Below are 13,746 nucleotides of genomic sequence, written 5' to 3'. Positions count from 1 at the left end.
TACTGTTCATAGAATACCCTAAGAACACACCATCATCACTTCATCCATCAAACTTACCAAGCTGCTCTCTATCCCTTAAGATGTAGCAGGGGCTTCCAAAGACATGAAAGTGCCCTACATTGAACTTCTTAACTTTCCACAATTCATAAACAGTTTTGTCAGTACCTGGTCTGAAGAAGACTCAGTTGATTGTATTGATAGGAGCATAAATGCGACGAATATAGTGTGAAATCCCTTACACTTTTCTTAGTTATTTCCTTTAAAAAGTCAATTTTAACTTTGTTTTCTTTTTAGGTAGTTCATGGAGTGATTCAAGAGAAATAAGAGCTGAAAGGGAGCAATGGAGCCATGGATAATGAAGTAATGGTGTAGAGGACTAAGTTTGATCAACCTTTTGGCCAGAAATTACAAGGGAAGTCCACGGAATTCATTGTGCAAAACAGTTGCTGCAAAGCAGAAAGCTGCAGTTTCAGAATCAGCTTTCTGGGAACGGTTTTAAGGAGCAATTCTTGCATCATTCCAGCTTCACATTTGAAGAAAGGACCAGCAATACTTGAATACATGATGTTATAATTCAACTACAGCTGAAGAACTGGTCATAACCGTCAACGAGGCAGTAGGAAACCAAGCACAAACTAGGCTTCCCGATAAGGCAGAAACTGTCAGCTTTTCACGAAGCTTTTTGGGAGATCTTTTCCGGCGATTTTCTTGGAGTTTTTCCAGAAGTTTGTTGATCAATATACAATATATGATGTCATAGAGCACGTGGGAGTCAAGAACCATCCAGAAACTTGTCAAGAAGAAGTCGTTCCTTGTTCAAGAAGGAAGCTTCAGAGTCAGAAATCGAATCCTAGTCGAAACAGGACTGTTTGGCATAAATCTTTTATGGACGAATTTTGGGTGCATTTTTGGAAGGTTATTGCTGCTGCAAATATGAAGGAGAGTCCTATAAGGATTCCTCAAGATTTTTAGAAGATTATTATGGCTTGGAAATCATTTAATTGTGCACCAATCAGAGTAATCCTCAAGCAACTAGGGGAGGTTTTCAAAGCAGAATTGGAAAAGGAAACTGGAGGGTGCTCCACATACACATAGGGCTTCTGCAAAACGTTGAAAATAACCATCCTACAGCGCCATCTTCTGCTCCCAAACCCTAGCACACAAAGTCTCAAAAATTCCCAAGTCTTCAAGAAGAAAAACCGTGCAATCCATCTTCCATCCTCCACCAAGCTTCTGCCGTGACTTATCTTGAAGGAGTACTTTCATCTAAGGCTGCCTAAAAGTGAATTCGTGGCTCTCATACTCTGCTCTTTACGATTTTTTTATCTTGTAATCTGATACTCATGTTTTTAATTGTTGAATTTAAAACAATGTGTGGCTAGTTATTTTTGTTAGGGGCAAGGTTTGAAGCCCCAATTATGTAGAACATATGTTTGTTTAAATCTAGTTTCTTGATATTTGGTGTGAATTGGTTGTTTATTTCTGATTGATTGAAAACTTTTGCATGTGTATGTTTTATGGTCGCGAACATAGGATTTATGCATGTAATTGGAGCTAGGTTTAGAAAATAATTCACCTAATCGTCTTGTTTTCTAATCCACAAGTATGCAAGGCTTTGAACAAAAGCTGATGTTTTAAACAACTAGAAGAGCCTGCTAGGTAGGCGTTCCACACTAGACTGCAACTCTATAATCAATCGTTTCCATGAGATCTTAATGCTTCAAATATGTTGACACTATATGTGTTGTTGATAGGATAGCGTTCTATACCTTGATGCATGTTTGATAGGCTTAGCTATTGTGCATCCACGTAGACTAAGTAATTAGGGAAACATTAATAAGGGACATGATCTGCTCCGACTTGTTTCTTGGTTGATTTTTGTTCACACCTTAGTAATTGAAACTAGGTTAACTTAACATTGTTCGAAAGTAATTGGTGGTGGATTTCTGAGTCTCTAACATATTCTCCATCTTATTTTCTCAAAATCAAAAATCAAATTCATTTTCCTTTTATTTTTCTTTTATTTTAGTCAAAAACCAAAAACCCCTAAATATTTGTTCTTGTTTAGGATTGAAACGCACCTTTCTATCCCCTTCTGTTTCCTGCCATCTTTTTCTCTTTGTTCTAGTGTTTGGCCTTTTTGTTTTGTTTAGTTTCAGATTTTATTTGTTTGATTTGTGTTTTAGTTAGTTTAAATTAGTTTGTTTTTATTGTGTGAATAATTAGTTACCCTCAATCCCCGGCTAGAACGATCCTTGCTTACTCTATATTGCTAACGACTACATCTTGCAGGGTTAAGTTGAGCGTCTATTTTGGGCGTATCATGTATAACATGCAGCACTTATAGCGTCATCCCAAAAGTTTGTGCTTAGACCTGCAGTATGTAGCATAACTCGGGCCATGTCCAGCAGTACTCTATTTTTCCTTTCCATAATGCCATTTTGCTGAGGAGTGATTGGAGCCGAGAACTCATAGGACACATCGAGCTCATGAAAATAGTTAGCAAAGGCAATATTTTTAAATTCAGTACCATTATCTGACCTTACTCTAACTATGCTAGTATTGGACGACTTTTTTTTAATCATCAATTTTTGACTCAAGTTCTTAAATGACTCAAATGTTTCAGTCTTGTCTTTTAAGAAGTTGACCCATGTGTATCTAGAGAAATCATCCACAACTACTAGCATATAGCTCTTACCTCCAATACTCTCAGATTGAGCTGGTCCCAGATCCATGTGTAGCAGTTCCAATACTTTTGTTGTTGTTGCTGAGTTCACCACCTTGTGAGATGCCTTGGTTTGATTCCCAATCTTGCAGTCACCACACATCTTGTCAGTTTTACCATTGAGAGTTGGCAGACCTCTGACACATTGCTTGGAGGACAACTTAGTAAGTCCTGTAGTTCACATGCCCCATCCTTCTGTGCCAAAGTTCAAAGGTCTCCTCTGTGGATCTTACAGACATACAGGACTGCAAACTGAAAGATTCATTAGCTCGAATATGATAGCAGTTGTCAAAAGATCTCTTACCTCCCATGATACCTTCTCCTTTCTGATTTAGCACCAAACATCTCTATTTGTTAAACCACACATCTTCATAGTCATCAGCCAAATGGCTAACACTGATTAGATTTGCAGTTAGGTTTTCAACATATAGCACATTTTTTAGATTAGGTATACCTGGAGTGTTCATCGTGCCCCAAGCTAGGATACTAGCTTTCTGTCCATCACCAAAAGTGACTGAACCAGTCGTGCATTCATCCTCAAAGGAGGAAAACCAGGCTTTGTCTCCGATCATATGTCTAGAACAACCACTGTCAACATACCAAAAGTCTCGTCGTTTGTCTGCCAGGGCGGTGAGTGCTACCAAACACGTGGCTTCAATTTGAGTTGTTTGCTGAGCTGTATTAGCACAAGTTAAAAGACATGTAGCATCAATTTCATTAGCAAAAACTAGAAGACATTTATTTGCATTTTTCTTGGTCCACACAGTTTTTCCTCTTCCATTTTGCAAGCTGTTCTTAGAAAACATTTCAGTTAGCTTATTAATGAGTTCCTTCTGTTCTCTAAGTTCACCTAGGTCTTGAGAAGCCTATGAATTTAAAAACCTTTCATTACACCTAGGTCTGATATGTCCTATCTTACCACAGTGATGACAGGTGGGAATGAAAGTTTTAGAGTTTGTATACCTATTCTTACCAGTGGAAGTACCTTGGTCAACTTTTACATGTTGGGTATGTTTTGGCTGTCCTTCCTTTCTGTCCTTAAGCACATTGACGTGATCATCAAGGGAAGCTTTCAACTCTTCTATAAGCAGTCTTGATGCTCTTACAAACTTGGTACTTTTGGAGTTCTCTCCAGTGTACCCTAGCCCAAAAGTGTCATGAGGAGCTTTTCCTGACCCAAGTAACTTAGACATAGCTTTAGAGCTGACCTCAAACTTGGTGAATTTTTCTTGAGTTGATTTTAACTCATATTCCAGGGACTCAATTTTTGTTAACAAATCTAGATTCAAGACTTGTTGTCCCCTAACTTCCAGTTCCAGCATTCTGATGTTGTTAAGAAACTCAGACCGTTCAGTCTTCCAAGTTGAAGAGTCTTGGTCACCTTGCAAGTCAGACACCTCATTAATAAGCTTACTTCTTTCTTGTCCTCACATAGACTGTGAGGTTTCTAACATGAGCTCCAACTTTTCCTTTTCAGTCTTCAGAAATTCAATTTCCTTCTCAAACTCAAGTTTCTGAGTAATGTGGCCTTCGAAGCCTTGTAGAGTTGTTTGCAGTGGATATTTGTCTCATCATCAAAAAAATCCTCATCACTATCAGAATCAGGTAGGAACGATGATACAAAAGCTACATTTTCTACTTCTTGAGACTCATCATCACTCCATGTTGAAAGAAAGGATTTATTGTGCTTCCTATTGCCACAATCAGTAGAGATATGACCGTAGCCACCACATTCATAGCACTTAGTTTTCCCTGAATGAGTTCCCTTGAAGCTTCCTTTCGAATTCCCACTCTTACCATTGTAGTAACTACTGCTGCTACTACCACTATGAGGGTTTTCCCTAGGAGCATTAGGACTCCTAGAAGAGTTCTTGCTTTTGAGAAACCTTTTAAATTCTTTTGTTAAAAGAGCAAGATCTAGTGTTTCTTCTTCCTCTTCTACCCCTTTCACAGCCCTGAAAGCTACACCCTTAGTTTTCTTCTCAGGTTTCAACCTCATCTCATAGGTCTTGAGATTTCTGATAAGCTCATCAAGAGGATAGACATCAATGTCAAATGAATCCTCAATACTAGTGACCTTAGAGTGAAACTTTCCAGGCAAGGCCCTCAGTATTTTCTTGACAAGTTTATCATCTTCAAATGGTGTTCACAAAGTTCGACACTGACCAGTAATTTTTAGAATTCTACCATGGAAATCATCATCTCCCATAGCCATAGTTTCAAACTCATAGATTAGACTTTGCAGTTTTTGAGCCCGTACCTTTTTGTTGCCTTCATAAGTAGTCTGAAGCAGATCCTAAGCCTACTTAGCAACATCACAGTGACTGATCTGTAGCTTCTTTCATTCAGATAGAGCTATGAATATGCTATTCTCTGCTTTGAAATCAGCTTGAAGATCACGTACCTCTTCTTCTATCCAATCCTTCCTTACCTTGGGAATGATTGTGGAAGATCCTTCACCTTCGCTTGAAACCACCGGTGTCTTCCAACCATTTTCAACGATGTTCCATACATGCTTGTCTTGTGCAAAGAGATAAGATTTCATGTAAATCTTCCACTGCATGCATGTACTTTTCACAACCCCCATCGAACCATGGAGGACTGTTTACAGATCCTCTTGCAGCCCTATCATGCGAGTGTTCCATTTTCCCTTAGGTCAACTAGAAAGCTCTAGAACCCGCTCTGATGCCAAATGAAAATACAAGATAGAACAATATATTGAAATATGGATGATAGAACTGCTTTGCAAGAATGTAGCACACTCAAGGAGAACACAACAATTGCTAATGCAGTGTAAACCTCACCATTGAGGAAACTTCACTGCGTGGCTTGTAACGTAGCTAACACGAGAAACAAAGTCACTATGAATCAAAGGTTTACAATATACAAGTAGTGATGTTTATCACAATCACACTAATTAGCAACACAGCTAACTTGGTTTACAACTGATATCACTTCTAAAATTACAAATGACTTAATGTCTTGGTGCACCAATCTTCCACTTTATTCTCAGTATCAAAGACTCACTGATCTCAAGGATGATTAATGAGATGAATGCAGTGAGGAATATTTGTAAAAGACAATCAAAGAGAGTTATACATAAAACAATTTGTGAAGGCTATGAAATACTCAACAAAACTTAGATCGAAAACTCTATTTTTCAAAGTCAGTTTCAAAACCTTTTATAGAGGAGCAAGACTCCCCCTCACTGAAATCTCTTTTAATAATAAGATAAACAAAGAAAGGTTGTTTTAAAACTGATTTCGATATGCAATCAAATCTTCCTAACGGTAAGCAAACAAGATCTTTATCTGATAAGCACTTTGAAAACATCTTAATGCAGATAAGAATTTCATATCAAATAAAAGATATGCATATCAATTTAGAATCATGAAAAATGATATGAAATGTAAGCCACCTTTATCTCAAGATCAGTGAGCATGATTCTCCTTGATTTCCTCTTTGAGATCCGATTCTGCAATCTTCTTCTGTTTCCTTGAACCACCGGGAAAATAGGAGAAGTACTCTCCTAGTCTTTTGCAACCTCTGATCTCCTAGTGGCCTTGGGAAAGTATGTGTTGAATGAGAATAGTCCAATATACTTATCGTAGAGTCATCTGTTGGGGAGGTTTTAGTTAGGGGTAAAACTTATTTTTACTCCACTGCAGATTTTTTTTGTCTCAATTTCATTGTTTGTTGACTAACTGAAGACTAGCTAACGTCTGCCTTCCACTAACGGCTCATGTGACCACGTGCTGTTAGTGCATTAGCTCTTAGGTGCACGGAATAGACTCTCGAGAAATTGGCATCGGCCTATAGGTCCTTTGCGGTAGAAGGCCTTAGCTAGCTATTCGGGGTAAAGTATAAGATTCCCAAAATATGGATTTTAGCGAAACTAATTGAAAGAAAAGCTCGTGCAATTTCAACATGGCTTAATGAAACTGCCAAATATAACCTGAACTCCTGATTACAATAAGATTCTATAGAACATCCTGAAATGATATTAGAAGTCTGCACAAAATATATGTATTCTAACAAGTATCACTTAGCAAAAAATACTCTACTGGATACTCCATTTGCTTTGACAGAGTGGTGACATACCGGAAAGATAAGTCGATTACAACGAAACATAATTACCAAAATCACAACTTTCCTACTCTGTTGCTGTCGGAGAATGAATCTGATGACACTCAGTTTCATCCTACCACTAGGAGCCTGCGCCTATTTATCAATGGATCATTGGCTCGCTAGGCCAGACAAGGCACTAATTGATTTATGTATGCGAATTTTCATGACTCGAGATAAAAATATAAATCCCCAAAAATATAAGAAGGGACATTTTAATTTCAAGGATTAGTGATCCTTTCTGAATTTCCGCAAATGGATTCACCCCAAGTATCATCCTATTGTGGCAACGAAAGCCTCGTGGTCTACTTGTAGGCATTCTACATATATTTCCTCACTTTAAGCCACCTCTTGACGTTAACAAGTGTAGAGTTTTATCCTAAAATGTTTCAATTCATTATGATCGAACTATTTTAGGTTTTATCCTAAAATATTCACACAAGCGGGGTTTGGGTTATGGTTGGGCCTTTAGGCAAACTTCGTGGAACGAAATAGAAATATTAACAGCCTATGTATCTTTAAGTCACATAGAGTAGAGTTTGGGCTACGATTGGGCCTTTAGGCAACTTTGTGGGCCGAAATAAAAATATTATCAACCCGGGTATCTTCAATTTGTCTACTTCCCACCAAACTCACCAACATCCCCTGTATAGAACAGTATTTTCCTTCATTCATCTTTTCCACCTTCTCTTCTCTTCTCTTCTTTTAACACGCACATATCTCATTTACAGAAAATGCAACTGAGCAATCATATTTTTTATACAAAACGATGACTGTTGGATAATGATCGATATATACAGCAACAATTATTATTTTATCTGCCTCCATGGCTCCTTGCCTTTGCTAAAATATTGAGAGAATAAAAGGAAAGAGGATAAACTTGGGGATTTTTCTTTTATTAGAGGCTTTTTCGGGTTGCAATACACACACACACACACAATCCTTCTTGGCTAAGGATGTCCTTACCTTAGATTATGAACGGATTTCCAATTTTTGACCACTTTTAAATCACATATTCATATCTTAACCGTTAAGTTTTTAGGTCCTAATGTATAGATCACTTCTGTAAATTTTCTGTCAAATTGATGATTGTTAATGTATCGAACTCGATTAAACCAATGAACGAATTGAATCTGTCGAACCGAAACTGTTCATGTTCATTACTGTAAATTGCAGTTTTGAATGCCTTAACGATCTTCAATTTGACTGAAATTTTGCAGAGATGATCTATACATTAGGACCTAAGAACTGAACGGTTCAAAAGTGAATATGTGATCGAAAAGTGGTCAAAAACTAGAAATCTGTTCCTAAGGCTAACGTAAGGACGTCCTTAGCCAAGAAGGACTACAACACAATTACCTGAAAGACATTTGTCATCAGGCCGGTCTACAATCTTGTTAAGAAGAAGGACCATGAATAAGAAAAATGTATTGAAATCCTACCAATCTAGAAGAAATTGTACCAAGCAATATCGGGTCAAATTGCGGAGGGTCCCGAGTTCAATTATAGTCACCGCGAGTTCAAAGGCAAGTTCATACACTATGCGGCATTTGCAAATAGTGATTTCATACAATCATTGCCGCTGCGAGTTCAAAGCCAAGTTCATACACTATGCGGCAAATGCAAATTACGTGTTCTAGCTAGAGTATCACCTGCATCCGACCTTTTTGGGCCGGATTGAGTTGCATTATATTTTGGTGTTCTAGAGTTTTCTTGGAGTAGAATTACGTGAAAGACATGGGTAATTACGTTTAATTGAAAACATAGATATTACTCTCCCGACTCTTCTTCCTACTACAAATTACTGTGAGTTAAAGTTTGTAACTTTTCTATTGCATTCTTTATATTCTGATATCAAGGTCTACAATCTTGTGAAGAAGAAGGGACGGTGTATACAGAAAAACACAGCACTGTGTAGTTATAAGTTAAAATTTAAAAATAAATAGAAAATTATTGCAGCTGTTGGATATGAATTTTAATATGTGACATGTTTAAAAGCTTAGAAAAGTTGGATGATTATATATGATCGATGGATCTAAATATGTGACGTGGTTGAAAATTAGGTGATTATATAAATGGAGTGTATAAGTTTGGCGTGGTTCAAAGTGTACAAATGTTAGGTGATTTTATATTGGCATCAAACAAAGAAAAGACCGACACTAAGATGAAGTCGAAGTCGAAGACGATCGAAAACTCTGGACATATCGCATCAAACGAAGAAAAGACCGACACCAAGAAGAAGGCGATCGAAGACGAAGACGAAGACTTTGTACATGAATGAAAGCACCAAGCAGCTTCTTTCAAACTTCTTGGACGCGCCAGTTCTCTCTCTCTCTCTCTCTTCTAAATTAAGATGCTTTTCTTTGTTGAGAATCTAAAAAGCTGCTTACAGTACTGATCGCCGCAAATGCAATGCATGCGGATGGGACCTTCTGAGACGCACCAGACACGGTTCATATCAGACTGTATATGGCGAACGAAGAAATGACCGACAAAGAAGAAGGCGAAGACGATTAGACGAAGACTTTGTACAAGAAAGAAAGCACCAAGCAGCTTCTTTCAAACTTCTTGGACACGCGAGTTCTCTCTCTCTTCTAAATTCGTGCAAAGATGTTTTTCTTTCTTGAGAATATAAAAAGTTGCTTACAGTACGATCATCACAAATGCAATGCATACAGATGGGACCTTCCGCGACGCACCAGACACGGTTCATACCAGTACGGTTCAAGTTTGACATATTCAGTTCGTCAATTACTTTTAGCGAGTTATATATTTTATTACTGTAAACGCAGCTGAGCAATCATATATTTTTATTAAAAAAAAAGAATGTTGAATAATGACCGATATATTTATGCATCAAATAATTACTATAATTGTATCTGCCTTCATGCATGCCTTTGGTAAAATATTGAAAGAATAAAAGGAGAGAGAGATATATGAGAGGATATGGCTGTACTTTTTAGGGTTTTTTGTAAAGAAGAATTAGGTTAAAGTCTTTGTAAACTCAAAATAATTTTGGAGCCAGGAAACTAGCTCTCTTATATTCAGCATTACTGTTTGCTGTACTATTCCTATTAAAAGTGATATATCATGTTTTATCACTTCAATCAAAAATCAAGTCTTATTCAATTGTATCATACATTATTGTACATTGTTAGCAACAACAAATCCCGCAACAAATCGCAGGTATCATCGCTAGTTCTCTCTATTCTTCAAGAACAAGAACGAAGAAACCTAAATTTCTCTAACCCCAAACTTTCAATCCCAACCTAAATCCCAGTAGACCCAGCCTCCATTGCAAAATCCCAATCCAAGGCATAATCAAGGATAGATGACATGCCCACCTACTTCCATACCCATCTAGATTCCAATCAATTCGTCGAACCCAGCCTTCATCCCTTTGTTGAACCTAGATTTGAATCAATGTGTTGAACTCAACCTTCAATCCCTCCATCAAACCCAGATTCTAATCCATTCGTCAAACCCATCCTTCAATCCAGTTCAATCCCTTCCCTGACTTCGTCAAATTTTTGATTTCTCAATCCTATCCTTAACCCCAAGCCTCTTTTTCGAAGAATGAACCTCATAACCCTAATTCCTATATGGAAAACGCAGCTCCGGTTTGTGGGACTGAGTTGGTGGTGGGTTTCTGTCATTCCAACCAGTTTAAAGTGTCTGAATTTAAACTATGAAACTTCATTTGTTTGTAACTTTGAAGAAACTTTGAAGATTGGATGCTATTTTCTTTGTTTTGTAGCTTAGTTTGTGATTTGTACAATGCGCTAGGCTGTGCTCTAAACCCATAAAATCAGAAATATGATGAAATTGTGGAGAAGATGAAGCTAAGCCAAACTGGACTTTTGGGCCCGAAAAATTGGAAGGACCGGCCAGTTCATTCACGGTCCGTGCCTTCCTGGTCCCTAAGACTGAAAAATGTGATTTGAGCCCGGCTCGGTCCCGAGCCTTGCAAATGTCACTTCAGGCTGGGACCGTGCCCAGGCCTAACTCATAGGGTCGTAGCTAAAAACATGAAAAGAATTGAAAGATAAAGATGAAGAAAACTGAATTGGTTATCATTATCATGGTAATTGTGGTCCTGCTATTTGGTGCAATTGTCAACTGAGCCCATAATAATATCATTACGAAAATATAAAACTTTATTGGCCGTAAATATTATATTATGACAAAAATAAACAGAGATCTTGAAATTTGTATAGAAAAAAAAATTAAAAATCTATTCTATAGAATGAAAATTTGTTCAACCAAACACGAGTGTGTGATCATAACTAATATATTATTCCTCAATTCAACCAAGCATCTGCATGCCATCATATCAATTTTTCGACAAATATGTTCAGCCTCATATATGGGTAAAGGTATGGTATGTTAACATTTCTCATACATCAACTATTTTTACCTCTTTAAAGACTCATGTTACTATTTTGAGGACTAATATTACTATTTTGAGGACTCATATGGTAAACTTAGAAAATTTGTCACTTTAAGGACTCATGTTACTACTTTGAGGACTAATATTACTATTTTGAGGACTCATGTGGTAAATAAGAAAATTTACCACTTCAAGGACTCATGTTACTAGTTTAAGGACTAATATTACTATTTTGATGACTCATTTTACCACTTTTAAGGCAATTGTATGCATGTCATACGTTAACATATTGTAGAATTTTCCTATTATTTTACCCTAGTTTGATTGGATGGGTAAAGACCAAAGCTATATAAAGGTTGCAAAGGCGTTGCATATAGAGCAGAAAACCAAAATCCCATCTCTTAACCCAACAGGATGGGGAAAATGGGGACCTCTCTAGTTTTGAGTCTTCTAGTGGCAATAGTCGCTTTCGCTTCGCAAACCTCGGCAAATTACCCTTACTCCTCTCCTCCACCACCTGCCTCTCCTCCTTACCACTACAAGTCTCCGCCACCACCATCGCCGCCAGTGCACTACGCACCACCCCATCATCCTCACTATTCTCCCAGGTCACCGCCTAAGCCTCCGGTGTACTCTCCACCAAAGCATCCTCATTACCCACCAAAGTCACCACCATCACCCACACCCCCGGTGAACTCGCCGCCTAAGCATCCTCATTATCCACCAAAGTCACCACCAAAGCCTCCTGTGTACTCCCCTCCTAAGCACCCCTATTACCCTCCCAAGTCACCACCTAAGCCTCCGGTCTACTTGCCGCCTAAGCATCCCCATTATCCACCAAAGTCACCACCAAAGCCTCCGGTGTACTCCCCTCCTAAGCACCCCCATTACCCTCCTAAGTCACCACCTAAGCCTCCGGTGTACTCGCCGCCTAAGCATCCCCATTATCCACCAAAATCTCCACCACCACCTTACAAGCTTCCTAGTGGTCATTTCTTCGAGCACCCACCTCCTGCTCCTCACAGCTACTAGATAATGAGCTCACTTGCCTCCTGGTAATTAAGCTTAATCTCTATTGTCAAGTTCAGTAATTTGTTACTGTTTCTTTTTAATAAAGCATATCTTAACCTATGCTGTTTACATCCATTAATTACAGGTAACAGTGAAGAGGAAGAAGAAGAGAGACGTCCAAAATAAAGAAAAGAGTTGTCCAAGGTTCTCAATAATGCATACGTGCAAGAACAGTAAAGCTACCGAGTCTCCGCGTGTGATGTGAATGTTTTTAGTAGTTTTTATTATTAATTAAGAGCAAGTTTCGTCATCAGTCTTTTCATTTCCATGTATTCGACAGTTGTGGTGCACTTCCTATGTTCGATTATATATGTGTGTCCATGTCGTTTATTTCAGCTTTTTTCCCAACGGAGACGTACGTGAAAATTCCATTTCCCAAATGTTCCTTTCTCTTTTCTCAAAAAAAAAAAAAAAAAAGTTCCTTTCTCCTATTTCATTAGTTTATTTCAGCCTTCCTCCCAATTATGACTTATGCTTAATAATTTTTCACTATTTTCATCTTGGGTTGTTTATGATATTATGATGTTTATCAAATACTTATTTTATTTTATATTTGATTGAATTAAAATTAAAATTTAATTTAATTAAATTTACAACATTGATAAAACTATCACATTTATTTTACACTATTTACACATAATTAAACTAAGTTACATTGATAATAATTTGTTCATAAACTTATAAAAATATAGTAGATGAACTAATTACTTTCAATTAACTAGAATCAAATTGCAAAATTTGGACGGCAGACAATTTCTTAAGTCAATATCGGTATTCATGACGATAGGCAACACAGATCAACACTCAAAATTCACCACTAGTAACAGAGAAAATCCCGCAAAATAGCTCTATGATCTTCAATAATTTCTAATATGATCTTGAACAGATTCTGATGAGAAGCTAGGATTTGTAGACTTCCATATCTTCTAAAATCACAAGTAGATCTTCCACAATCTTCAATTTCCAGTAAGTCAACGAGAATTGCACAAAAGCAAGTACGGAAACTTCAACAAGTAAAAAAAGCTAGGGTTTCAACAAAACTTGTACTTCTCTGAGCTTGTGGAGGCAAATAGCTACTAATAGTGAAATCAAACACTGATTATAACAAATCTAAGCTTCAAAGATGTAAAGCAGTACTGAATCTCAACAAATTTGTAGTAAATTAATCCCGAACAATCTTGAACAAATCTGAGTTTCTGAACTTGATAATGAAAATCTAGCTTCCAATACTGAAATTGAGTACTAAATATAGTAGATCTGAGCTTTGATGATGCAAATATTTTGACAAAACTAAAGGAAAAGACTACTAGATCAGATTGAAAATGAAGAACATATCTATTGCTGCTGAAAATAGAAGAGGAACAAATTCGAGTGTATAGAAGCTGAAATCTGTGCTTGAATCTCTGAGAAATCGATGAACAATTGTGGTCATTGA

At 37.4% G+C, this 13,746-nt stretch overlaps 1 protein-coding gene across 1 annotated transcript; it reads left to right on the top strand.

The window, feature by feature from the left end:
- The first annotated feature begins 11,624 nt into the window (after positions 1–11,624).
- LOC112174089 (extensin) lies at positions 11,625–12,659 on the top strand. The gene is made up of 2 exons (XM_024311791.2): positions 11,625–12,295; positions 12,397–12,659. Exon 1 carries the CDS (start codon positions 11,655–11,657, stop codon positions 12,270–12,272), a length of 618 nt encoding a protein of 205 aa, XP_024167559.1. The 5' UTR covers positions 11,625–11,654; the 3' UTR covers positions 12,273–12,295; positions 12,397–12,659.
- The last annotated feature ends 1,087 nt before the right edge of the window (positions 12,660–13,746 follow it).

The sequence above is a fragment of the Rosa chinensis genome, chromosome 6 (genome assembly GCF_002994745.2).
Source record: "Rosa chinensis cultivar Old Blush chromosome 6, RchiOBHm-V2, whole genome shotgun sequence".
Classification (NCBI taxonomy): domain Eukaryota; kingdom Viridiplantae; phylum Streptophyta; class Magnoliopsida; order Rosales; family Rosaceae; genus Rosa; species Rosa chinensis.
The sequence above is the reverse complement of the archived record's forward strand: the minus strand, read 5'-3'. Positions and strand labels throughout refer to the sequence as shown.

Excerpts from the sequence above, each read along its gene's own strand:
- LOC112174089 (XM_024311791.2), top strand. The coding sequence starts at position 11,655 with ATGGGGAAAATGGGGACCTCTCTAGTTTTGAGTCTTCTAGTGGCAATA.